At 52.6% G+C, this 25,170-nt stretch overlaps 1 protein-coding gene across 3 annotated transcripts; it reads right to left on the minus strand.

The window, feature by feature from the left end:
* Positions 1–488: 488 nt before the first annotated feature.
* Positions 489–25,170, minus strand: LOC142024649 (C-type lectin domain family 2 member D-like). 3 transcript variants are annotated; one of them, XM_075016800.1, is made up of 8 exons: positions 24,967–25,170; positions 18,669–18,814; positions 15,836–15,910; positions 11,539–11,604; positions 10,724–10,813; positions 7,889–8,073; positions 5,151–5,260; positions 489–3,903 (listed from the first exon to the last, which is right to left on the minus strand). In XM_075016800.1, the coding sequence occupies exons 3-8, from the start codon at positions 15,870–15,872 to the stop codon at positions 3,741–3,743; spliced, it is 651 nt and encodes a 216-aa protein (XP_074872901.1). In that variant the 5' UTR covers positions 15,873–15,910; positions 18,669–18,814; positions 24,967–25,170; the 3' UTR covers positions 489–3,740. The 3 variants fall into 3 exon arrangements, with proteins under 3 accessions (XP_074872901.1, XP_074872900.1, XP_074872903.1); XM_075016799.1 differs by having other exon boundaries at positions 24,866–25,170; XM_075016802.1 differs by lacking the exon at positions 24,967–25,170 and adding an exon at positions 20,069–20,689.

Below are 25,170 nucleotides of genomic sequence, written 5' to 3' on the forward strand. Positions count from 1 at the left end.
GGCCAGCCGGGGTGGTGGGTTTGAACCTATAAGTCCCTGCACACGTTGCAGGGACGAGCTGTGTGAAACCGAACTGCTGCGCTTCGAGCAGAGCGTTCGAGATGCGTTTTCCAGTTACGGGAGGGGACTGCACATAGGCAGGCCTCTTCGAGCAGCTCTCTGGCGGCGGTTCTAAGGAGAACCTCCTACTCATTTCTCTCTGTCTCAGCGGGTGCTCACAGCAGCCAGAAGGCTGGTCATGTTGAACTATGTTTCTGTCACCGAAGCCGAGCTCTATGAATAATTACGAGCGAACTCCAGCTCCCCCTGCTGTCTGGACCGTCGCAGAGCGGCCATATGGTCTGATGGTACATAGACAGATTTGCGTGTATCAATGTGTCCCGTTTGGAGGTACAGAGCCTGAGTCCCAGTTATGAAATTTCTCAGTTCCGGTGAGGCTTCGGGTAGCTTTAAACCTGAGCTTTTGGCTTGCCCTGTTCTAAGGCTGTGCAGAGCTCTGAGGGCACTCTGGTGTGAATTAGAGCAGCTTTGTGGCTGCTCTAATGTACGGGCTGTTCACTGTAGACGTAAAGGCTGTGTCTACACAAGAGAGTTTTGTCGACAGAAGGGGCCATAATTCAGGGAGCGTCTACACACACACACACACCCCATTCTGTCAGCAGAGTCTCGGCAGAACTCTGCATTTGCCTCGAAAGTGTTAAGCCTCAACAATTTGAGGCATAACACTCTGTCGACACAAAAAGCAGTCAAGCAGCACTTCACAGACTAGCAAAATGGTTTACTAGGTGATGAGCTTTCGTGGGACAGATCCACTTCTTCAGCCCACAGCCAGACCAGAACAGACTCAATATTTAAGGCACAGAGAACCAAAAACAGTAAGCAAGGAGGACAAATCAGAAAAAGATCATCAAGGTGAGCAAATCAGAGAGTGGAGGGGTGGGGGGGGGAAGGTCAAGAATTAGATTGAGCCAAGTATGCAGACAAGCCCCTAGAGTGACTCAGAAAGTTCCCGTCCCGGTTTAAACCAGGTGTTAATGTGCCAGGGCGGGGGCAGAGGAGGAATTCACACGTGGCACTTTCCCCTCGCTCCCTGACAGACAAGGGGAGGGGAAGAGGAGCAGCAGGGGCGGAGCCGAGTGCTGTGTGGCGTGCCGGCGATAATCGGCTCGCGTGCCGCTCTCGGCACCCGTGCCGGCGATAATCGGCTCACGTGCCGCTCTCGGCACCCGTGCCGGGGTTTGCTGCCCCCAGGTTAATATGTTCCACGAATACACACAGAATTCAGACAACGGTGCCTATGTATAATTACAGGCTGACTGTCATAGATCGGTACATTGGCCCAGCAGCTTGGGTTCATTTCTATGCCCTCGGAAGGGGTAAGTTCATTTATGTTCCCGATACGGTGACGGTGTAAATTCCAGTTATACATGGAGGTAGCAGTAGGGGACCAGACACTGCTCCAGCCTGTTACTCTTTGTGTGGTTTCCTGCATCCTTCATTAGCATTCGAACCAGACTCAGAGGAGGCTCCTAAGAGCCACCCAACACTTCGTTTACCCGTGAGCAGCTCAAGAAGCATCCTTTGCCTGGCAGCAATTTGCAGCTGACACCCCCCGACAGAGAAACCGAACCCATAACGCCTGCTCCTATTAGGAAGCCAAGCAGCCGTGCGGAACTCTAAAGACAAACCATTTTATTTATTAGGTAATGAGCTTTCATGGGCAAAACTGACTTCTTCAGCTGCGCGTCAAGCTGCGACCAACGCTTATGACCTTTAGATTCGTCCGGTTTCATCAAACCCAACAATTCATAAAGTCTCCCCAGATCATGACTATTTTTAATACGCTAAAGGGAGGTACTTTTTTCCTGGTTGATTAAATTTTTTTTGGCGGGGGAGAAGGGGACCACATTTTTGCTTTTTTTCTCCATCTCCAGGAAGGTGAGAAAATGTCTCACGTAATCACATGATTCCTGGAGCTAGAGATTTAAAGCCAAACAAACAAATAAATAAATACAATTTCTTTCTGGGCTGGGAATCTCGCGGAGACCCACGTCCTCCCATGCGTTTAGGATCCAAGGAAAACTTTTCAGTCCTAGGCTGGAATTCTCAGCTGTTCTGTCACGCGGGGGGACGTGAACCATTAGGTCAACCTGCCCCCTCCTTCTCTAGCCTACCCCTTTCTGCTTGTCCCCCTCTGTCTCCGTCACTCGCTTTCTTTTTTTCAGTCTAACCTGCCTCAGAGCCTTGGAAGTCCCCCTTGAGGATCGAACTCACAATAACAATCTGCTAAACACTGAGCTATTCCCCACCCCTTTCAGGTAAGGCCCTGTTGGGTTACATGGGTAGCCAGCCCCCCATTCTCTGATCTAACGCCAGCCCCGGACCTGTGCTCGGGGTGGGTCTGGTGTTCCCAGTTTGGACAAGATTCTGGTGGCCATCACGGAGGCTGTCATACAGATCGTGATGGGACCTCCTCCCAGCCCTGTTCGCCGAGGTTGACCCTACCGGGAGCTGGAGGCTGCAGACGACGTAGCCCTGGGATTCCCCGGACCACGCAATCCCCTCCACCACGATACGGCAACAATGCTCGGAGGAAGGTCATATCTTCTGACCACACCGGCCCAGAGAAGGTGCTGATCACCGCTTCGGTGACGGTCAGGGGGCATGAGATCCGTCGGCAGATTGCGACAGCAGCTGCTGGACAAAGCGGTGGAGGTGAGTTCTCGGACAAAGCTCTCGGTTGATAAGGTCAATCTACGGCCGCCTCCTCGACCGTGCTCGGGAACTTTGTGTTATGAGCAACAGGACAAAATCGCAAGTGGCAGAAATGGGGTTTCTCCACAGCATGGCTGGATTTGATCTCTGAGTCCGAGGGGGGGGGCCCAGAGCTGCCCCCACACCAAAGGGGAGAAAAGTACCCAAAAGGTTACTTGAGTAAAAGTGTAGCTGCTTCCAGTTCTGGATACTTGAGTACAATCTTGCTGTGGCGTATGTGCATTTACTCAAGTCGCTTTCCAGTGGGGCATTTTTATTCAAGTAACTTTCTGGGTACTTTTCCCACCTCTGCCCCACGCAACCAGTTGCCCAGGGCACAGTGTACTCTGTCAGCAACCCTTCCTGTCCCTTCTCACTCTCCATGTTGTCTCCATGGTGCTCACCGGGAAAAGTAGCACAGAGAAAAAAGAAAGAAGGAAGATTTTAGTGTCATCACTAGGTTCCAGAGTGAACATATCCATTCCGTGACTAGGGCACTTTTCCATGTCATTGGTTGAAGCTCTGAGTCGTCTATTCATAACCAGGCAAGCTAGAAACACACGCCTTTTTTGACAATAAAAAAACTAGGCTTCTGCACAAGCTAAATAAATTAAGCACTTCGTATAGTCAGGGGATCCTACTTTTACCCCTCTCATAAGTAGGACCGTGCAGTAGGCTAGTACTGTGAGCAGTGTTTCCGTAAGCTGCGCAGTCGGCCAGGAGAAATTCAGTTGCCACCCAGGTGCTTAGTTGAACGCTCGCTGTCAGCCACAGCTGCCGGCGTGTGCTTCTACCGGTGGTGCACAGTTAAGTGCACCTTGGTGCATTTAACAAAATTTATTCCGCCCAGGGATGGGAAAAATTAGAGGGATCACAGGCTTATAAATGTGGAGTCTCAGCCGGGATCTGTGCGGAGCAAGTCAAGGAGGTAGAGTGACCCACGGGTGTGAAAACTGGGTGTCCCCTGACAAGGGGAAACTGGTCCTTTACGTGATTTTGGCAACTGTATCCCCTCTCGTGGGGCTCAGCTTCTTTCGCGAGCACTTGTCCGGCCGGCTGCAGATGAAATATCTCTCCGAGTGGCACCGGGAGCTGCTAATGCCGCGTTCGTCCAAGTAGGTGCAGTGCCCTTCCCCTCTGACCAGAAACCTGCAAGGAGGAGCAGCGGAGGGGTGATTGGCTGCAGCTGGCTGTACAGACCTGGCCCATCCAACCCAGGGGACCTGGGCTCTCAGCCAGGCTTTGCCGACACACCCTGCGCTAGTCACTTCTAGCCGTAAACGTCACTGTGAGCACAGAGGGCACACCCATCGGACTTGGAGAGCACAGGAGACAGGCGAGCAAGTTCCTCCTGGGTCTTCCCAGTGTGCGAGAGGTCAGAGAGGACCACAAGCTGAGAAGGAAGGGACGTCTTCACAGCAGCCTTCTCTTGGAATACGCTAGGGAGGGGTTGCAGCGGCTTTGGAGGGGAGGGTGAGAATTCAGAACTGATCTGGACAAACTGGAGAGATGGGCTGAGGTCAAGCGGATGAGGCTTTGAAACGCCGGTTGTGTGCAGCCGCGTTATTCTGAAACAAGCTATTACAGAGAAGAGCCGGAGAACACTAGAACCGGATGGGACCTCGAGAGGTCATCAAATCCAGTCCCCTGTCCTCACGACAGGACTGAGCACCAAAGACCATCCTGGAGAGGTGTCTGTCCAACCTGCACTTAAATGTCTCCCGCGATGGAGATTCCACCCCCCACCCCAGGCAATTTATTCCACTGTTTAACCACCCGGACAGTCAGGAAGTGTTTCCTGATGTCCAGCCTAAACCTCCCTGGCTTCAGTTGAAGCCCCTTGCTCCTTGTCCTGTCCTCAGAGGCCAAGAACAAGTTTTCTTCCTCCTCCTTGTAACCCTCTTTGAGGTACTTGAAAACCGCTCTCACGTCCTCTCTCAGTCTCCTCTTTTCTAAACGAAACAAGCCCAGTTCTTTCAGTCATTCCTCGGCGCTCACGTTCTCTAGACCTTTCATCGTCCTGGTTGCTCTTCTCTGCACCTTCTCCCGTTTCTCCACCTCTTTCTGGAAATGTGGTGCCCAGCACTGGACACGGTCTAATTGGCGCAGAGCGGAGCGGAGGAATGACTTCTCGGGCCTTGCTCGCTCCGTTCCTATTAATGCCGCCCAGAATCACGCTGGCTTTTTTTGCAGCCGCGTCACACAGTTGACTCATATTGAGCTTGTGGTCCGCTCTGACCCCTGCATCCTTCCCGCAGACTCCTTCCTAGACAGTCCCTTCCCATTCTGTTTGCGTGAAACTGATTGTTCCCTCCTAAGCGGAGCCCTTGGCATTTGTCCTCATTAAACGTCACCCCGTTTACCGCAGAGACAGTGAAGAAGGCAGAAGGACTCACGAGTTGTTGAATGCGGTTCCATTGGTCCATTTCCAAGGCTGACCCTGACCTTGTTCCCTGTGGAGGCCAATCCAGCGATAACGGCCCAGGCCATAGCGCATTGAGAATTGCTGTGAGGAGAAAGAATGCGCATTATATCCTCTCCAGCACCACAGCAGCTTCAACGGCGCTCTCAGCTGCCTCGCGCTAGGTGCTGTACACCGGAGAAACAGCTCCATCACCCAAAGGCAAAATACACAGGACCTAGGAAGTTAGCCAAAAGGAATTTTTTCCACCCCAGATTTCATAGCTATGGGGTTTCCCTCCATTGTCTTACCATTTCCATGCAGAGCTTCAAGAGTTCATCAAGTCCTGCAGATTAAACCCATTACTCCTTGTCCTGCTCTCAGCAGGCCCGGAGAATAACTGACCAGCTAGACTTTTTTTTCCTTCTCTTGTTGTGTATCTGACTTTCCCTTCTCAGGTGATGTACTTTTCCCTTGTCTTCACGTCTAGTTAAATTGTATAAGTACAGAGCTGCAGATAGATAGATAGAAGGGGTGATGGGGATAGATAGATAGGTAGGTAGATAGATAGAAGGGGTGATGGGGATAGATAGAAGGGGTGGTAGGGATAGATAGATAGATAGATAGATAAGGGGTGGTGGGGATAGATAGATAGAAGGGGTGATGGAGATAGATAGATAGAAGGGGTGATGGGGATAGATAGCTAAGGGGTGATGGAGATAGATAGATAAGGGGTGGTGGGGATAGATAGATAGAAGGGGTGATGGAGGTAGATAGATAGAAGGGGTGGCTGGGGATAGATAGATAGGTAGGTAGATAGATAGAAGAGGTGATGGAGATAGATAGATAGAAGAGGTGATGGAGATAGATAGAGAAGGGGTGGTGGGGATAGATAGATAGAAGGGGTGATGGAGATAGATAGATAGAAGGGGTGATGGGGATAGATAGAAGGGGTGGTAGGGATAGATAGACAGATAGATAAGGGGTGGTGGGGATAGATAGATAGAAGGGGTGATGGAGATAGATAGATAAGGGGTGGTGGGGATAGATAGATAGAAGGGGTGATGGGGATAGATAGAGAAGGGGTGGTGGGGATAGATAGAGAAGGGGTGATGGAGATAGATAGAAGGGGTGATGGGGATAGATAGATAGAAGGGGTGATGGGGATAGATAGATAGAAGGGGTGATGGAGATAGATGGATAGAAGGGGTGATGGAGATAGATAGATAGAAGGGGTGATGGGGATAGATAGATAAGGGGTGGTGGGGATAGATAGAGAAGGGGTGATGGAGATAGATAGATAAGGGGTGATGGAGATAGATAGATAGAAGGGGTGATGGGGATAGATAGATAAGGGGTGGTGGGGATAGATAGATAAGGGGTGGTGGGGATAGATAGATAGAAGGGGTGATGGAGATAGATAGATAGAAGGGGTGATGGGGATAGATAGAAGGGGTGGTAGGGATAGATAGAAGGGGTGGTAGGGATAGATAGACAGATAGATAAGGGGTGGTGGGGATAGATAGATAGAAGGGGTGATGGAGATAGATAGATAAGGGATGGTGGGGATAGATAGATAGAAGGGGTGATGGGGATAGATAGAGAAGGGGTGGTGGGGATAGATAGAGAAGGGGTGGTGGGGATAGATAGATAGAAGGGGTGATGGAGATAGATAGATAGAAGGGGTGATGGGGATAGATAGATAGATAAGGGGTGATGGAGATAGATAGATAGAAGGGGTGGTGGGGATAGATAGATAGAAGGGGTGATGGAGATAGATAGATAGAAGGGGTGGTGGGGATAGATAGATAGAAGGGGTGATGGAGATAGATAGATAGAAGGGGTGATGGGGATAGATAGATAGAAGGGGTGGTGGGGATAGATAGATAGAAGGGGTGATGGAGATAGATAGATAGAAGGGGTGATGGGGATAGATAGATAGATAAGGGGTGATGGAGATAGATAGATAGAAGGGGTGGTGGGGATAGATAGATAAGGGGTGATGGAGATAGATAGATAGAAGGGGTGATGGGGATAGATAGATAGAAGGGGTGGTGGGGATAGATAGATAGAAGGGGTGATGGAGATAGATAGATAGAAGGGGTGATGGGGATAGATAGATAGATAAGGGGTGATGGAGATAGATAGATAGAAGGGGTGGTGGGGATAGATAGATAAGGGGTGATGGAGATAGATAGATAGAAGGGGTGATGGGGATAGATAGGTAGATAGACAGAAGAGGTGGATAAGGGTAGATAGACAGACAGACAGATAGATAAAAACGAGGCAGATAACGTGCTGAGATGTTCCTTGCTCTCTCAGCGTGACTTTCTTTCTTTCTTTCTGTAGTTCCAAATGTTTGGGAAATAGAGTTTGAAAGGCAGATTTCCATACCCTTTTCACACATTTTTTACCTTTCCTCCCTTTTTGACAGTGGGAAATGAAGTGGGGGGGGGAACAAACCAAAAATCCCAACAAGGGACCCCAGACTTTTGCAAAATGAGATTTTGGTGTTTTAAAGCAAAAACAACAAAACGAAACATTTTACATTAAAAGCGAAATGAAAAATTTTAATGGGGGGTTAAATGTTTCTGTTAAAAATGCCCCCTCCTGCCCCTGAATTTACATTTTACAAAGAGCTCCTTGAACCTAGCACCGGCCTTAGACCCCCACAGCCACCAGACTCTGACGTGGCCTGGACCGTGGTTCTGAAGGCGCGTGGCTCTTCCTTACCAGCTCCAGCAGGGAATCGATGGCGGCCAGAGACGCGTTGAGTGCCAAGCAATGGCTCTGGCTCTCACTCCAGTTGCTTTCGGTCTCTGAGAAGTAGTTGCATTTCCCTTGGAAGCCAACCCAGCCGTCTGGGCACGCAGCCGTGGCTTGTGGCAAACATTGTGGGCACGGGGGAGTTTTCCTGGCTGAAAATAAGCAGGTAGCACTGTGACAGATGGAGCCAGCGCTGGGGACTGGCTCTGCCTGGGAATCCCTGCTAAACAGGGCCATTGTGATCAACTCGTCTGACCTCCTGCCTACCAGGTGCCTTAAAGTTACCCCAAAATAATGCCTAGGGTGGAGTTGTTACACCAATGTCTCGTTGTGACTTAAACCTGGTCAGGGATGGAGAATCCACCGCGTCCATTATCCTCACCAACCTTTTCCATCCATGTGCGGAATAATTTTTTTCATGTGCCGACACACGGAAAGGTGCACCACCAGGAGACATTCCCCCCTCCCTCCCGGCAGGTGCTCTGCTTAGCACGGTGCTGGGCTCTTAGCAGGGCCACACAAGAGCCCAGCTCGCAGGGAACACAGACTGTGTCCCTGGATAAATCAGTCCCATGGTGAGCAGCATTCACTGTTCCCCATGGGTGCTTTAGTCCGCCTGGACTCCGTGGCGGCAAGGGGGCCGTGAAAAAGATAAATAAATAAAAGATGAGCCTCGGAAATAAGTTTTTAAGCAATCGCAGAGTTACAAGTAGTGATTATTCTTCAAGTAAATCTCTTCATGTGGGCCTATGACTGGCTGTCCCAAGATCTAGGCGGTGGTTTCCTTTTGCGTTAAATGAAGTGGGCGTAGAGGCTAGAACTGGCATTGATGGGGGGCTGCAAACAGTCTGGGGGTGATTAGGGGCCTCAGAACAGTTTGGAGGGTGATTGGGGGTCTGCAAATGGTTTGGGGGCGAGTGGGGGGGTCTGTGATGGTTGGGGGGGGTGGTTGGGGATCACAAATGGTTTGGGGGGGTGATGGGGATCCGTGAATGGTTTGGGGGGAGAAAGGGGTCCATGAATGGGTGGGCGGATGCCTGGGGAGCCGTGAACGGTTTGGGGGTGACTGGGGGTCTGTACAAGTGAAAAGTTGAGAACCACCACCTTAGCGTGTATCTGAATTCATCCAGCTTCAACGTGCAGCCTTCAGACCGCGCTGGAGTGGCCAGTCTATCGTTAAATGTTTGTCCCCCCGCCTATGTATTTCCAGCTGTGGGGCTGAGCCCTCGCGGGAGCTAAACAGAGGGCGCTTTTGACGTCTAGCAATACCAAACAGGTTTCCTAACCCGGTCGCCATTCTGGGGGCTGTGTGCTGACCCCTGGGAGGGTCGGGGAGGTGGGCCTGGCGCTGCAGGGGTTAAACAAGGCCTGGGTGCCTGATTAGCCCCGCCCCTTTTTACCTGCAGCCAATGCTAGGCCTGCAGGGAGGATAAAAGGAGACAACCAGGCTCAGTTCAGGGCTGACCAGTGGAGAGGCAGGAGCTGGCTTGGCCCTCTGCAAGATCTGAGCAGCCTCCAGATCCTCCCCCAGGTGCAAAAGGGGGGAACCCCAAAGAAAACCCCACTAAGGATGGAGGTACTGGAGCCATGCCCCAAGCTGAAGGTAAGGGCTCCAGTTGGCAGACTGCAGTCCAACACCCCAGGTAACACGAGGCTCTAACCACTAGGCCACCCTGCTGCTAGGGGAACCCAGCTACAACCCCTCTTCCAATCTGGGAACATCCTTCCTGAACCGGGGGGGGCCTCGGGCACAAGATTCCCGCCGGGGGCGAACCCGAAGCTAAAATAACCCATCTGCTCCTACTCCCCTGGCTCCCCACCCCTCCTGGCGGGATCCTGTGTGCCGGCAGCCACGCAGCATTCACCGGCCTCGCCTGGTTTCGTCTTGTCCCGGCATAAAACACCACACAGCCTGGGAACAGCTGCAGTTCTGCTGTGAGTGGTGCCGGAACAGCCCGAGGCCCCGGGTGTAATCAGGAGCCAAAGGAGGGTTATTTAAAAGGCCAACAGGGTCCCCATCTGCAGAGCCTCCGGCTACCACGTTGTCGGTTTCACAGCAGACCCTGCAGCTGATGCAGACCCGTTAAAGACCTAATTCTGTGGCGGGGGGATGCAGCAGATCCCTGGTACACCGGCGCACCCCCTCCGTTCCCGCTCAAAGGCCCCGTGAGCTCCAGGCCTGCCTACTGGCCCAGGCTGGGGTATCGGAGCTGCTCTCCGGAAACACTGAACTGAGGGAAGGGGGAGCGTTTGTGGCCGCTCCGGCAGCAAACCGAGAGCCGGGCTCGTGCCAGGGTGGCAGAGTGTGTGCGTGGAGGGGGTGGAAGGAGCTAACGGCTGGCTCGCCGCCTCCCCGGACAATGCGGCGTGACGGCGTCGGCTCCTTTGTCTCCCGCAGCCCTCGCCGGCAGGTCACCAGGCGGGTCAGTAACATGAGCCCTGTTTTATAGCTGGGGAAACTGAGGCACGGAGGGGAGCGGTGATCCGCTCGTCCCCCGGTGGGGCTAATACCAGAGCGGAGAAGAGACTCCAGCTCTCCTGCCTGCCAGGCATGTGCTGTACCCGCTAGGTAACGCTGCCGTCGTGCGGCGCCGGGTGCGGCTGAGAGGCACTTAGACGTTGCCTTTCCTGTTGGGTCGGGGCAGGGCTGCGGCCCAGGTTTCACCCCTGCAAAGAGGAAAAGCCTGGAGGAGTCGGCGCAGGGCAAGGCCAGGGGGAGGCAAGGGTTGGGCGCAGTGACCTTGGAAGAAGGACGAGCCGTCGGTGAGGAATCAGTGAGAAGGGGAACGGCCTCTCACTCACTTGCCAGCACAATCACGGCGATCAGCAAAGCCAGGCTGGCGACGGCGGCAACGGGGGCCCATCGGTTTTTCAGGCACTTCAGGCCGATAGCTGCAAAACACAAATAGACGTGAAAGGAGGCGCAGGCGGGCAGCAAACGTATCCAGAGCAAATGCTGCCGGCCCGAAAGACGTCACCGTTTGTTAATTTTCTCCTGGCATTCACCTCGTGGCCGGCTCCAGCCCTTGCTGGTTAAGGGCACGGAACGGCTTTCAGAGCAGACGAGGTTAATCAGAGCGAGGCCGTTCCCCTTAGAGATGGTTAACCGGGGGCACAACAGGAGCCGAGAAAATCCGGTGAGGAACAAGGCAGCAGGGGAGTGTGATTCACCCGTCCTGCAATACAGAACCCAGGGCCACCGGGTGACGCGAATGGGCAGCAGGCTTAAAACCATGCAAGGAAGGATTTCTGCAGGCAATGCGCTGTTCACTTGTGGAACTGCTCGCCAGGGGGTGGTGGGAGGGCCGGGATTATAACAGGGGTCTAAAAAAAAACTAATAAATTCTGGACTACGGGGGGACGGACAGAATTACCAGGTCCCCAGGCTGGGGAGGTGGCTACACACCTCGCAACGGACATGGCCTTGGGTGGAAGGTGTGCAGGGCTGGCGACAACGGGGCCCTGATCTCAGCCGGGGCAGGGACTGTCTCTCGCTGTGTGTCTGTGCAGCGCCCGGCGCGACGGGGCCCTGATCTCAGCCGGGGCAGGGACTGTCTCTCGCTGTGTGGAGCTCAGCTGCTTAGTGCTACAATGCTACCCATAATACGATTATTTACCAGTAATTCTCCTCCTTTCTTCCGTTCGTTCCTGGTCTGGCATCATTGCAGCTGTCACCCCTTCACCTAGCAGAAAACCAAAGAAACTCTCATTCCCAGTCAGGTCATTCAACCACCTCCCGCTGCCCCTCCACGCAGGCAGGGCCCGAGGCTGCGTACGGCGCCCAGGCCCCCAGGCTGCTCCCTCCTTTTGGAGTTCTCCATCTGCTTCCCCTCCTGGATCCGGACGCAGTCCCCAAAGCCTGCCCCTCTCTCCCCACACGGTCCCCAGCTGGCCTGGTTGGGGCACTCCAAGCCGAATGGAGAGCCTGGTCATGCAACTGACAACTTGTCTTCCATGTTCCCCTTTAGTTGCTGGAAGGAAAATAATATCTCTGCCGAAATGTTTGTTAGCACCGAACAACTCGGCCTAGGCCTGCGCGCCGTAGAAACGTCCAGACCCTCTGCAGTCTTAACACTGTCCGTTGATATAGCCTGTTTTGCTGGAGTTACGGTTTTGAGCTGATCGCCTAGTTAGTCCAGAATAACAAGCTTTGCAGGGTGGACGCGGGGGGGGATTTTTTTTCCGGAAACGAGCCCCAGTGTATCATAGAGTCCTAGAACACTAGGACTGGAAGGGACCTCGAGAGGCCATCAGGTCCAGCCCCCTGCCCCAATGGCAGGACCAAGTACTGGCTAAACCATCCCTGACAGACATCTGTCTAACCTGGTCTTAAATATCTCCAGAGATGGAGATTCAACAACCTCCCCTGGCAATTTATTCCACTGTTTGACCACCCTGACAGTTAGGAACTTTTTCCTAATATCCAACCTAAACCTCCCTTGCTGCAGTTTAAGCCCATTGCCTCTTGTTCCATCCTCAGAGGCCAAGAAAAACAAGTTTTCTCCCTCCTCCTTCTGACACCCTTTTAGATACCTGAAAACCGCTGTCATGTCCCCCCTCAATCGCTGTCATGTCCCCCCTCAATCTTCTCTTTTCCAAGCTAAACGAGCCCAATTCTTTCAGCCTTTCTTCATAGGTCATGTTCTCCAGACCTTTAATCATTCTTGTTGCTCTTCTCTGGACCCTTTCCAATTTCTCCACCTTTTTCTTGAACTGTGGCACCCAGAACTGGACACAATACCCCAGCTGAGGCCTAACCAGCGCAGAGGAGAGCGGGAGAATGACTTCTCCTGTCTTGTTCACAACACACCTGTTAATGCATCCTAGAATCATGTTTGCTGCTTTTGCAACAGCATCACACTGTTGACTCATATTTAACTTGTGGTCCACTATAACCCCCAGATCCCTTTCTGCTGTACTCATTCCTAGGCAGTCACTTCCCTTTCTGTATGTGTGACACTGATAATGCTCCACTTAGGAAGGAACAAAGTGTAGACGATCCCACAGAATTTCAGATTTCTCAATCTGAGTTCTCTAGTTGGCCATAGAGTCATTATCATAGAAGAGTAGGACTGGAAGGGACCTCGAGAGGCCATGAAGTCCAGCCCCCTGCTCTCATGGCAGGACCAAGCACTTTCTAGACCATCCCTGAAAGCCACCTATCTAACCTCTTCTTAAATATCTCCAGTGATGGAGATTCTACCACTTCCCTTGGCAATTCGTTCCAGTGTTTGATCACCCTGACAGTTAGGAACTTTTTCCTAATGTCCAACCTGAACCTTCCCTGCTGCAGTTTAAGTCCATTGCCTCTTGTTCTATCCTCAGAGGCCAAAAAGAACAAGTTCCCTCCCTCTGCCTTATGACACCCTTTTAGATACCTGAAAACCGCTATCCTGTCCCCCCTCGATCTTCTCTTTTCCAAACTAAACAAGCCCAATTCTTTCAGCCTTTCTTCATAGGTCATGTTCTCTAGACCTTTGATCGTTCTCGTTTCTCTCCTCTGGACCCTCTCCAGTTTCTCCACATCCTTCCTGATCTGCGGTGCCCAGAACTGGACACAATACTCCAGCTGAGGCCTCACCAGCGCAGAGGAGAGCGGGAGAATGACTTCTCGTGTCTTGTTCACAACACACCTGTTAATGCATCCCAGAATCATGTTTGCTTTTTTTGCAACAGCATCACACTGTTGACTCATATTTAGCTTGTGGTCCACTATAACCCCTAATCCCTTTCTGCTGTGCTCATTCCTAGGCAGTCCTTTCCCATTCTGTATGTGTGACACTGATTGTTCCTTCCTAAGTGGAGCACTTTGCATTTGTCCTTATTAAACTTCATCCTGTTTACCTCAGCGCATTTCTCCAGTTTATCCAGATCCTTTTGAATTATGACCCTATGCTCCAAAGAAGTTGCAACCCCTCCCAGCTTGGTGTCATCTGCAAACTTAATAAGTGTACTTTCTATGTCAATATCTAAATCGTTAATGAAGATATTGAACAGAACTGGTCCTAAAACAGACCCCTGCGGAACCCCACTAGTTACACTTTTCCAGCAGGATTGAAAACCATTAACTACTCTCTGGGTACGGTTATCCAGCCAGTTGTTCACTCACCTTATAGTAGCCCCATCTAAGTTTTATTTGCGTAGTTTATTGATAAGTATATTATGTGAGACCGTGTCAAATGCTTTACTGAAGTCTAGGTATACCACATCCACCGCTTCTCCCTTATCCACAAGGCTCGTTATTCCATCAAAGAAAGCTATTAGATTGGTTTGACGTGATCTGTTTTTAACAAAACCAGGCTGGCTGTTCCCTATCACCTTACCACCTTCCAATTGCTTGCAGATGATTTCTTTAATGACCTGCTCCATTATCTTCCCTGGCACGGAAGTTAAGCTGACTGGCCTGTAGTTTCCCGGGTTATTCTTGTTCCCCTTTTTATAAATGGGTACTATATTTGCCCTTTTCCAGCCTTCTGGAATCTCTCCCATCTCCCATGATTTTCCAAAAATGATTGCTAAAGGCTCAGATACCTCTTCTATCAGCTCCTTGAGGATTCTAGGATGCATTTGATCAGGCCCTGGTGATTTGCAGACATCTAATTTTTCTAAGTAAATTTTAATTTGTTCTTTTCTTATTTCAACTTCTAAACCTACCCCTTTTTCACTAGCATTCTCTATGTCAGGCATTCCTTCAGATTCCTCAGTGAAGACCGAAACAAAGAAATCATTAAACATCTCTGCCATTTCCAAACTCCCTGTTACTGTTTCTCCCTCCTCACTGACCAATGGCCCTACCCTCTCCTTGGTCTTCCTCTTGTTACCAATGTATTTGTAAAAAGCCTTCTTGTTTCCCGTTATGCTTGTAGCTAGTTTGAGCTCATTTTGTGCCTTAGCCTTTCTAATCTTGCTCCTGCACGCTCGTGTTGTTTGCCTATATTCGTCTTTTGTAATTTGTCCTAGTTTCCATTTCTTATACGATTCCTTTTTTAGTTTGAGATCATGCACGATCTCCCGGTTAAGCCAAGGCAGTCTTTTGCCATGTTTTCTAGCTTTCCCATGCAGCGGGATAGCTCGCTTTTGGGCCCTTAATGTCCCTTTGAAAAACTGCCAACTCTCCCTGGGCAGAAGACACCCCCATGTGCCAACCGAAGGCTATGTCTACACTACAGCATAAATTCGAAGCGAAGGCACTGAGCTCAGTTTTACACCACTATTTCAATCCTGGGGGAGCTGCAGCCGAGCGATACTTTCACTCTGACAACCCGAGCGGGGTTAGCAGGAAGTTGAAAGTAAGTGCTCGGATTAATGGTAGTGTGGAAACTGCTTCTGTTTGAACTGGTTTTATTGGCATCCTACAGGTGTCCCACAATACCCCACAGGTGTCCGTTCTGGCTAGTTCCATCTCCGCTGCTCTCCAGGTGCATGGGGAGAAAGATAACAGGAAGCCCACAAACAAGATTTCAGCGGCCGGCTGTCGCTCCTTCTGAAAAACTGGCCATTTGCTTCCCGAGGAGGGGAACATCCCTCATGAGGCATTTTGTTCCCAAACCACCCCAGCGCAGAAATACCCAGAATGCTGCAGGGCGGAGGGACCAGTGAGCTAGGTTCCCACAATGCACTGCTGCAACGGTCGATGTTTGGTGAGTCAGCGGGCCAGCGCTAACCCGACTTTGTGGGACGTGAGGCTATTCAAGCTCCAATTTATAAACCCCAGCGTCACAAGCTCGAGTTTCATAAAATCGGATTTATCTGCCACTGGAGATGTAGCCTGTCGCCAAACAGCCACAGAACCCCCTTTTCTTCTCTCTTCCCCCCTCGTGGAGGAAAGAGGCCGCCCAGCCGGATTATTGTATCCCCCTGGCCAGTCGCCTGGCAGGCTCTCTTCAAATGACACCCCAAGTGATGCTTATTTACGGGTATCGCTTGTCCCGTCGAGGCCCATCTGTGCCATTGGCTGGTCAAACGGTGCTGAGTTCGCTCTGTCTCCGCCTACCGGGAAGAAAGAGAGCGTTACTCAAGGGGGTGGTTTTAACCCCGCGCTTCTCCCTTGGACGTACCATGGGCCGAATGCAGCAGACGGCTCCCAGTCCAACCCCCTCCCCGTGTCCATCCTGAAGTTTTCAGTGCCATGGGAAATAGCAGCAGCAGCTTTCTCAGACACCCGGCAGTCCCCATCCCTCCTTCGTAGATTTTAAGGCCAGAAGACATTAGGGGGCGGAGAGTCCGGCATTTCCCTAAGGCGTTTGGAATCCGCTGCGGTTCCCACTGTGAGAGAACCTATCCAGGATTTCTCACTGCAATTTGTCCGCCTTCTCTTTGCCGTTTGTTTGGCCTTGCCCTTTAATGGCCTGTTTATTTCCCATCAAGGCAGGGATCACAGCTCCGGTACCACCCTCGCTGAGGCCGTGTACGGAGGTTAAATCTCCCCCCGTCCTTCTCCCCTGCACCGCTCCCGACGCGCCACCCACGGGACGTGACCGGAGGTTTAGCCACGGCATCGCACTGGGAGAAGCTGTTAACGGGGCGTGGTCAGTCGGCACAGCAGATAACAGCCTACCACTGCTGCCGCCTGAAGCTCTATCAGCTGGTACTCGCTGCAAGCCCTGCCCATAGCATACGGGGGTGGTCTTTATTGTAACAATGTTGTGGGGTGTCACACACCCCCCACCCCGGCTTTATGAAAAGGGGCTTAAAGTCCGTAATATAGCTCTAGAGAAGTGGCTGTTCCCCTCTCCTCGGCACTGGTGAGGCCCCGTCTGGAGTATTGTGTCCAGTTTTGGGCCCCCCGGTGTGAAAAGGATGTGGATTTGCTGGAGCAGGTTCAGCGAAGGGCAACGAAAATGATTCAGGGGCTGGAGCACAAGATCTATGGGGAGAGGCTGAGGGGTTTGGGCTTGTTTAGTTTACAGAAGAGAAGACTGAGGGGTGGTTCGATAGCAGCCTTCAACTTAACTTCCTGCAGGGGAGCTCTAAGGAGGCTGGCGAGAGGCTGTTCTCAGTGGTGGCAGACGGCAGAACAAGGAGCAATGGGCTGAAGTTACAGAGGGGGAGGTGTCGGTTGGATGTTAGGAAAAACTACTTCACCAGGAGGGAGGTGAAGCACTGGAGTGTGTTACCTAGAGAGGTGGTGGGAGCTCCGTCCCTGGGGGTGTTGAAGTCGTGGCTTGACCAAGCCCTGGCTGGGATGACTTAGTCGGGGTTGATCCTGCTTCGGGCAGGGGGCTGGACTAGGTGACCACCTGGCGTTCTGTGGTTTTAATGTAACTCCGCACCTAGGTGTGGTCCCTCTCCCTGGAGTGGCACCCAGCCCACTTATACAGCGAAAGACTGAATCTCCTCTCCAGCCTTCGCTGAGAGCCAGCTGGCTTTCAGCACCGCCTGCAGAGGCACAAAGCTCCAGAGGTCCCAGGTTCAAGCCTGCCTGCCGGCAGTTGTGCCAAGTACTGCGTGTTGGAAGGGGAAAAGCCGATGCTTAGCTCACTGCTTGTGAGGAGCTGGGAATAATTGCTTGCTGAGTGTCCCCCTGGCTGGGAGCAGATCACATGTGACATCTGATAACCACGGGTGGCCAGCTCCTTCAAACAGCCAGCATCCCCCCCCACCCTGCACTACGGAAGCAGCTGCTGCTTGGGGGAGAAGAAAGGATGCCCTCTGAGGGGGCTATCAGCTGACGGCCTCAAGGCCTTGCCAGCGTAGGAGGAAGGGCGGCCCTGTGGACATGGGAAAAGAATAGCAGTAATTCGGCAGATGGGGCGAGTAAACTGCCTGGCAGCCACACACAGGCAGGTGAGCGGAACTTGGCAATTTGATCCAGAACAGATTTGGGCCATGCTTGATGGCTGAGCAAAGAGACCAGCCCTGCACGGAGCGTCTGTATCCGTACCGAGCCCCTCTGTGTAGTAATGCGTCCCGGACTCTTATCCGAGGGGTGACCGAGTTGGTCTGTATCTTCAAACACAACAAGCAGGCCTGGGGTGCCTTAGAGACTAACGTATTTTGGAGCATCAGCTTCTGTGGGCAAGGACCCGTTTCCCTCCATGGAGTCCTCACTTGGTCTCTAGTATGTGGGAGGCCCCCAGCCTGTGTGCGTGCGTGCGTACCCCCTTCACACCCCTTCTTGTGTGTGTGTTCTCCCCGAGTGGGCACAGGAGGAACATTTCATAACAAGTCCTGGGGCACTTTATCCACTAACAGATATTATGGAGCATCAGCTTTTGTGGTCAAAGATCAGACGCACATCGAGTCCAGCCTCCTGCCCAAAGCAGGATCAACCCCAACTAAATCATCCCAGCCAGGGCTTGGTCAAGACAGGACTTAAACCTCCAGGGATGGAGAATCTACCACCAGATGTATCTGATGAAGTGGGTCTTTGCCCGTGAAAGCTGATGCTCTAAAGTATCAGGTGCCCCGGGACTTCTTGTTGTCATGGACTGTAACAGTGTTTTTCCATCTCTTGTTCTCAAGTGCCCCTTTTTAAAGAGATTGTAAGTGCCCCCGACTTCTCTCCCACAGCCCTAAGTGCACGCGTCCCCCCGGTTGCGACTCGCCATCTGAAGGTGGTGAAACAAGCACCGTCCAGGCGACTTTTCCCTTGGCAGGCGTCAGGTTTGTTTGCAACCCACCGAGCGACACCTCGCGGAAAAACGACTTAGGTGCAAATCTCCCCGCGGGGCCCTGCTGGAAACTCGCTGACTTTCTCCCCTCTGGTTATCGGAGAAATGAAGCGGACGAGACTTATGGTACGTACGTTTCAGCGTTGGGCAGTAGAAACCAGCCCCGGCTGGAAGGGTTGGAGCGACTTTACGAGTGGTTTGCTCTCGCCTGTTGTGAAACTAGGCCCATCTCCGCGTGAGTCGCTGTGCCCCCGGCAGACCTCCGGGCATGGACGCGCCCCTGGTTGAGAAACGCGACATTAAAACAACATCGGGGGGTAGATCCCGATTCACGCGCTCCCTCGCAGGGGGGACCTCTCTTTTCAACAGTCAGATTTGGTAACCTTCTTCTCGCAGGCTTCCAGCAACCCTCACCCGGCACTGAGGGCCCTTGTCCTACCCCGCTCTGGATTGCAATTGAACACAAAGCGAGGTCCCAACAGAATTAACTGGAGGGACTGTGTCATGATCATGAGGGTTAGCCAGCAGCCTGGGAGTAAAAGGGTTAACCTCCTCACCCAGGTGGGGTTGGCCTATAGGAATGTAGGTAAGAATTAAATTTTGGCTCCTTCCTCTTCTGTTCTCCGTCTTTGCTGCTTCTTTCCAGCCAGGACGGAGAGAAGCACAAAATATCTCCCTCCATAAACAGCCCCTCCAATCTTCCGTAAGTGGGGGAAAGTTTCGACAGCCCCGTTCGGCTTTGCTGTGTTATGGTTTGGGAAGTGGGGTCTGATGTCTGGGCGCTTTTTAAACGTGTTTTTACTCTCCTTATAACCCAGCTCCAGGCCCACGGTGGAGATTCCCCATGTGTTTTACTTTGTGACTCTCCCATCTAGCCGTGAGGTTTGCAACACAAAGATTGTTGTAATCATAAAAGTTCTCTCTTTTTCTCTTTATTAACCTGGTCTTGGTTAATGGTTGTGTCCTGGTTTTTACTTTTGGGGCTGAGATTTCCCAAGTTGTCTCTCCCTGGTTTTCTTATTACTTGGATGGTGGCAGCGAATTTTATCCCCAAAATCTAAGGTTGTTAGGACTTTTGGGGGGAAGTTCGTTCCAAAACCTGGTAGATAAGGTTTTGGAGGTACTTTTGCTGGCCCCCACTTCTGCATTTATCTTGCTAAAGTGGGGAAGGAGCCATGACAGACTTTCATAACCCAGAAGTGGAATGAAACACAGACCCAAACGCTTCCTGCAGAATTAACTGGGGGAACTTTCATAACCCAGAAGTAGAAAGAAACGAGAACCCTTAGTACAAAAAACGAGCCAGGCAGCCGCTGCCTGTTAGCTTAATTAGAGAGCACATCTGTGAGGCAGCAACCAATGCCAAACACCCACGTCGCTGAAGCCAGTTCCCTTTGTTTCACTGCAGACACCTGCTCGGTCAGTTCAAACCCCAGCCCGCAGGCTTTCCTGCGCCTTTGCAGAACCAGGGAAGAAACTTAACTCGATCTGCACAACTCCCAAAGCAACAGGGCTCTGATGTGCCCAGACAAACCCTTTTTCTTCCTGTTGTTCTTGTCCCTGGGTGACAGGAGGGAATGCATTGCCCACAAGCCGGGCCATGGAGGAAAACACGGCATGGATCTGGTCCAGTTTCATGCCCTGTGACGGGACCAAACCAGCGTGGCCAGTGTCATCCAGGAGAGAGTCGTCTGCTGCCCAGCTGATGGTGCCGGCTGTCAGCGCGTGGCTTGTGTTTTCCAAAGGGTGGTGCACATCCACACAGGTTTTGGTGCACGTAACAAAATGTATTCCACCCATGGATGGAGGGAAAAAAAAACTTAGCAGGAACCCTGGCCCAGAGACCTACTCCCGAGCTTCGCTGCCCTGAGAGCTGGTTTCCCTGCCAGCCCCGATATCCCCCTGGTCTCACCCCCTGGCTCTCCCTCTTCTCCAGCAACAAGCAGTCCTGTGGCCCCATAGGGAGTAAGCAATGGATGAGGGTGTGAGCTTTGCTGGTAAAAGGGCAGAACTGAGCCCCTGGCTAGCCAAGCGGCTGTTTTGCCAGACCAGAGCCATTGCTGTTGTCCTGAGCAAGGAGCCTCCCTGGCTGTCTCCCGCCATCAAGGTACAAAACCTCCCCGGCCCAACCTAGGAAGTCCCTATAGAGAAGACTCACCTCAACTGCCCTCCCTGCAGCTGGTGTTCAGCAGAGACGGAAACCGGCGCTGATTCCCTGGCAGGGTTCTCTGTTCTCACAATAGCTCAACCTACCTCATTTGGGAAACAAAACAGGAGAGAGGCCAGAGAAGATCGATGCAAATGATCGAAACCGTAGAAAAGCTGCTCTGCGAGGAGCACTTTGAAAGATCCTGAGCTTGCTTAATGTTAGCGGATTTGCTCCATCCGGAACAAAGCGGGGTCTGCAAATAATCCCCCCTGGGCTGCAGTTGCACCTTCCTCATGCTGTGGGACACTTGCCAGGAAGCAGCCGTTGGAAGCTGTGGGGGTAGATGTTGCCTCTTTTGGTCATGCAGTGCGGGGGAACCGGTGTGGTGTAGTGAGGGATGGGTGTGTGTCACACAGGATGTGAGGCTCCCGCTGGGGTAACCTGGCGCCCCGGTGACACCTCTGGGCTGCAGACAAAGGGGGAGGTGGAGCCTGTGGGGTTTGAATTGGAACTGGGAGATGGGAGCAGTGAGTCTGGGCTGGGAGAGAGAGACAAAGGTGGGGGCCTCTCAGGGCCTCCTCTCCCCAGCGTGGATGGGACTGGGCTGTCTCTGCCGGCTGCACTGACCCCTCTGTACGACGCTGTGTCCTGTCGGCTAATAAACCCGCTGGTCTCCTGCCAGTGAGACTCACTCCTGCCTGCAGACGGGGTGCAGAGCCTGGGGACCCCTGAACCCCACCGCAGCTGGCTCGCAAGAGAAGAAAGCGTGATGAAGAAATCGGCCAAGGAATTTGTTTAAAGAACACAAGAAACAGGAGGGAATCTCACACATCTATCGCTCTGAGAGCTTCGGTGGCCTGACCGCTTGCAACCGTGTTTGCACGGGATGGCAGGTATTTGCCTTTAGTTATTAGCCAGCAAAAAGCCAGCGCAGAAGATAAATGAGCGACTGGGGCACATGACGCTGGTCCAGAGCAGTTTTTGTAGCTTGCCCGAGATGAGGGGTGTGCGGAGTGGAGGTGACCCCCTTGGAGGGGGCGGAAGGAGAGGCTGAAATTTCCTAAGGGGGTTGCACCACCATGGACTGATTCCTTGCGGGCTGATCCACCTCATTCAAACTGTTGAAGTCTGTTACAGTTTATATGCGTCAGCCACAGGCCAGTTCATAAAAGTTTTACACCCTATGCCCTTGCCGGGAACTCCGTCTCCATCCGGCGTTCTATTATCCAGAACTCCCAAATCCCCGGCATTTTAACCCGAAGTAACTGAGTTACGTTTCCCATCAGAAGAGTAGAGTGAGAGTAAATACAAATAAATGCAGCAAAGCCAGGAGACATTTACCCTGTACCGTGCTACTATGGTTGGTAAATAAAATACTCTGCAGGCATTCTTGGTTGTTGCTGAATATTTAATCGGGGGTTTCTTTAGTGTTTGTAGGGCTAAGTGAACCACACTATCGGCCAGGGTCTTTGAATATCCGGCAACCTCCCAGTCCCACAGCTGCTGGAGGGGAGGGAGTTTATTGTATTTTCTTGTGTTGTCACCCCCCCAGGTGGACTGGAACGTGGGAAACCTAATGCAGCACAGTTTGAACTAGGAGCCAGCTGGCTGTCAGCAACAGCTGGAAATGCGGCTCCGTTTCAGGCGGAAGGAAGGGAGTGTGGGAGTGTGCTGTCCCCAGTAAAGATATCGCAGAGGCTGATCTGTTTTGGCCTGTGTGCGTCAGGCCGGGTGGGGTCCCTGGGGGCAGACAGGGAACCCTGCGCGCCGCCCCTGTCGTGAGAGGTTCAGATGTTGCCCGGGTGATTAGCACAGCCGGCAGTCTGTATTTCCATGGGTGGTGCACATGGCTGGGTGCACCGAATAAGATTTATTCCACCCACGGGTGGAACACATTAGAGGGACTCCTGCTCTCCTGTGACAAGCCAGCGCAGCCTGGAGGCCGGCCTGGCTTGATGTGAGTAACGAACCACTAGGGAAACCTCGTTTCCCAGCAGAGCAGGTCAGTCGGTAAGCAGGTTGTACGAATCTGTGTGCGCATAAACACACACACACACACACACACACACACACTCACACTCTCTCTCCCCCTCCTGCACCCACTGGGAGGCCAAGAACGTCCACCATGGGAAATATTCTCCAAGCGCAGAAAGTCCCTCCGTTCCCAGCCAGCTCAACCCCCTGAGCAATTCATGCACCATAAACAGGCCCAGCCAGCGTCCGTAAAGGACAATTTGTCTGCACATGCACAAAACAATGACAAAGGATTTCCCTCGCCAAGGACAGCCATTTCCAGAGACGGGCAGAGATGGAAAACCCTGCTTCAAACCAGGGTGCGGCTGGTCTGGAGGCGATTGCTGTGCTTTGACCCGGGAAGCTGAAATTCGTGTTTTCGGGCTTATAGAGGTTGAACTGTTTCCGTCTCAACAGCTGCTGCTGTTTGCTGCTTTCTGACTCTTCAACACGATCATTAACCGCAGGCGCAGCGCCCAGGGGTGTCTGATACCCCCTCACTATTTCCTTCCGTCTTTCGCTGGCCAGCGCGGAGCGGCTTAGTTTCTGTAGACCAGCTCTGCACCGATCTACTATCATCTCCCCATTCTCTGGGGGGTCAGCCTCTCCTCTTTGAACTTTCTGATTCCCCCAGCTACTTTCCCACAACCGCGAACGTCAGTAGCGCAATATGTTTCAAGAGCTTCAAGCCCATAAACTTGTCCCACTATGAACACGGATTACGAATAGTCTCCACAAAACAAACCAGCAGTCCCGTAGCACTTTCAAGACCAACCAAATAACTTCTTAGGTGGTGAGTTTTCATGTACATCCGTCCCGCTGGGGTCCACATGCTGGGACGCGGACCCTGGGAGACCACGAGACAAAAGATGAGAGAGGGATGCTGCTAAATCCACACCATCCTTCTCAGGGCTGGCCCCCAGGCCAGACAGGCTTAACCCCTGAGGGCTGAAGAACTAGGAAAGTCCCTGCCAGGGCCCCTCACAAGCTGTTCATGTGCAGAGGGAAATTCTCTTCTTCTCCACAGGCTTTGGCTGAGCACCTGCCCTGGTGCCTCTGTGTGCTGAGTTTCCATTCATTGCAGTCCCAGTGGGAAAACCCCCCATCACCAAATGGGCCTTGGCTCACTCTGTTGCCCTGGCTGGGGTCACCTCCCGCTGTGAACCTCAGCCCTGAGAAGTCCTGGGGCGCCTTATAGACCAACAGATATTTTGACGCATCAGCTGTCGTGGGCAAAGTCCCGCTGCCTCAGATGCACCATGAAAGCCGATGCCCCAAAATATCTGTTCGTCTATAAGGTGCCACGGGACTTCTCGCTGTTTTAGAAGATACAGGCTAACTCGGTGACCTCTCTGATACTGGGCGCGGAAGCATTTCTCCCCCAGCTGCGGAGCGAAACCTCTAACTTTACGTACACGCACGATACGAGTACCGGGGGGAGCTGTTAGTCTGGATCTGCAAAAGCAACGAGGGGTCCTGCCTATTTATACCGGCCTCTGCAAATTTCCACTACCTGCATCTGACGAAGTGGGTCTCTGCCCAAGACAACGGATGCTCGTACATTTCTGTTAGTCTATAAGGTGCCACAGGACCCCTTGTTGCTTTTACACATGATACAGACACACGGGGAGAATACATAGATTCGGGACATCACCCGCTTTCATTTGACACCCGTGGCCCCCCAGCACAATATCTGGAGCCAACAGCCACGCTGGGCATGAAAACTGCTTCCAAAGCTGTATAAAACCCTGTCTCGCCGCTGGAGCAGCAGTGGCCATGGAGAGGTGTTTCTCTCCTGTCTGCAAGCTGCTGCGTTGGCAGAGGGCTGTGGTAGTCTTCGCTCCTGCCGAGCAGCCGAATCCTGAATGCCGCCTCCACATTCCCTCCTCACAGTGACGATTTCAATGCAGCGGGGACATTCCCCTTCCATTTTCCAAAACAACCCCCATGAAGCACGTTAAGGAGCCGGGCCACAGCGGGTCCGTTTTCTATATCCCGTAGCCGCCCTCTCAGTGCCAGCAAAGGACACGGACCGCGCAGCTCAGATCTCCGTTCAAATCCTGGCAAGGGCATCGCAGGCTCCTGGCCTGACCTTGGGCTTATCCGTTCACCTCACTCGGCCCCTGCCCTTCCGACCTGCCCAGAGCTGGAGGAGGAAATTCCACCTACCTTCCCCTTGGCTGGAACGACAAGTCGGGGGGCGAACGCCGGAGCGCTCTGTGGGCCTTCCTAGACCCGCAGCTCTGTTTAGCACTGTGGATTGTACTCACGGGTCGCTGAGCAGCTACGCCCAGACGTTGCCAGGCGCTGGTTTCTACATCCCAGCTCTTCTACAGGACTCCCACCGCCCTCTCTGTGAAGTTTAATGAGGCCGCACAGCGCCAGGTAGGCAGGTGATCGGAAAGTGACAAATCATAACCCCTTCCACCGAGATCCGAGGGCTCTCAGCCTCCTGCAGGGAAGTTGCAGCCCAG

Source organism: Carettochelys insculpta, chromosome 22, assembly GCF_033958435.1.
Source record: "Carettochelys insculpta isolate YL-2023 chromosome 22, ASM3395843v1, whole genome shotgun sequence".
NCBI lineage: Eukaryota > Metazoa > Chordata > Testudines > Carettochelyidae > Carettochelys > Carettochelys insculpta.

Excerpts from the sequence above, each read along its gene's own strand:
- LOC142024649 (XM_075016800.1), bottom strand. The coding sequence starts at position 15,872 with ATGGCACAGATGGGCCTCGACGGGACAAGCGATACCC. Across the intron at positions 8,074-10,723 it reads CGCCGTGATTGTGCTGGCAA|CCAGGAAAACTCCCCCGTGC; the intron begins GTGAGTGAGAGG and ends GCTTATTTTCAG. Across the intron at positions 3,904-5,150 it reads GGAACCGCATTCAACAACTC|GTTTCTGGTCAGAGGGGAAG; the intron begins GTGAGTCCTTCT and ends TCCTCCTTGCAG.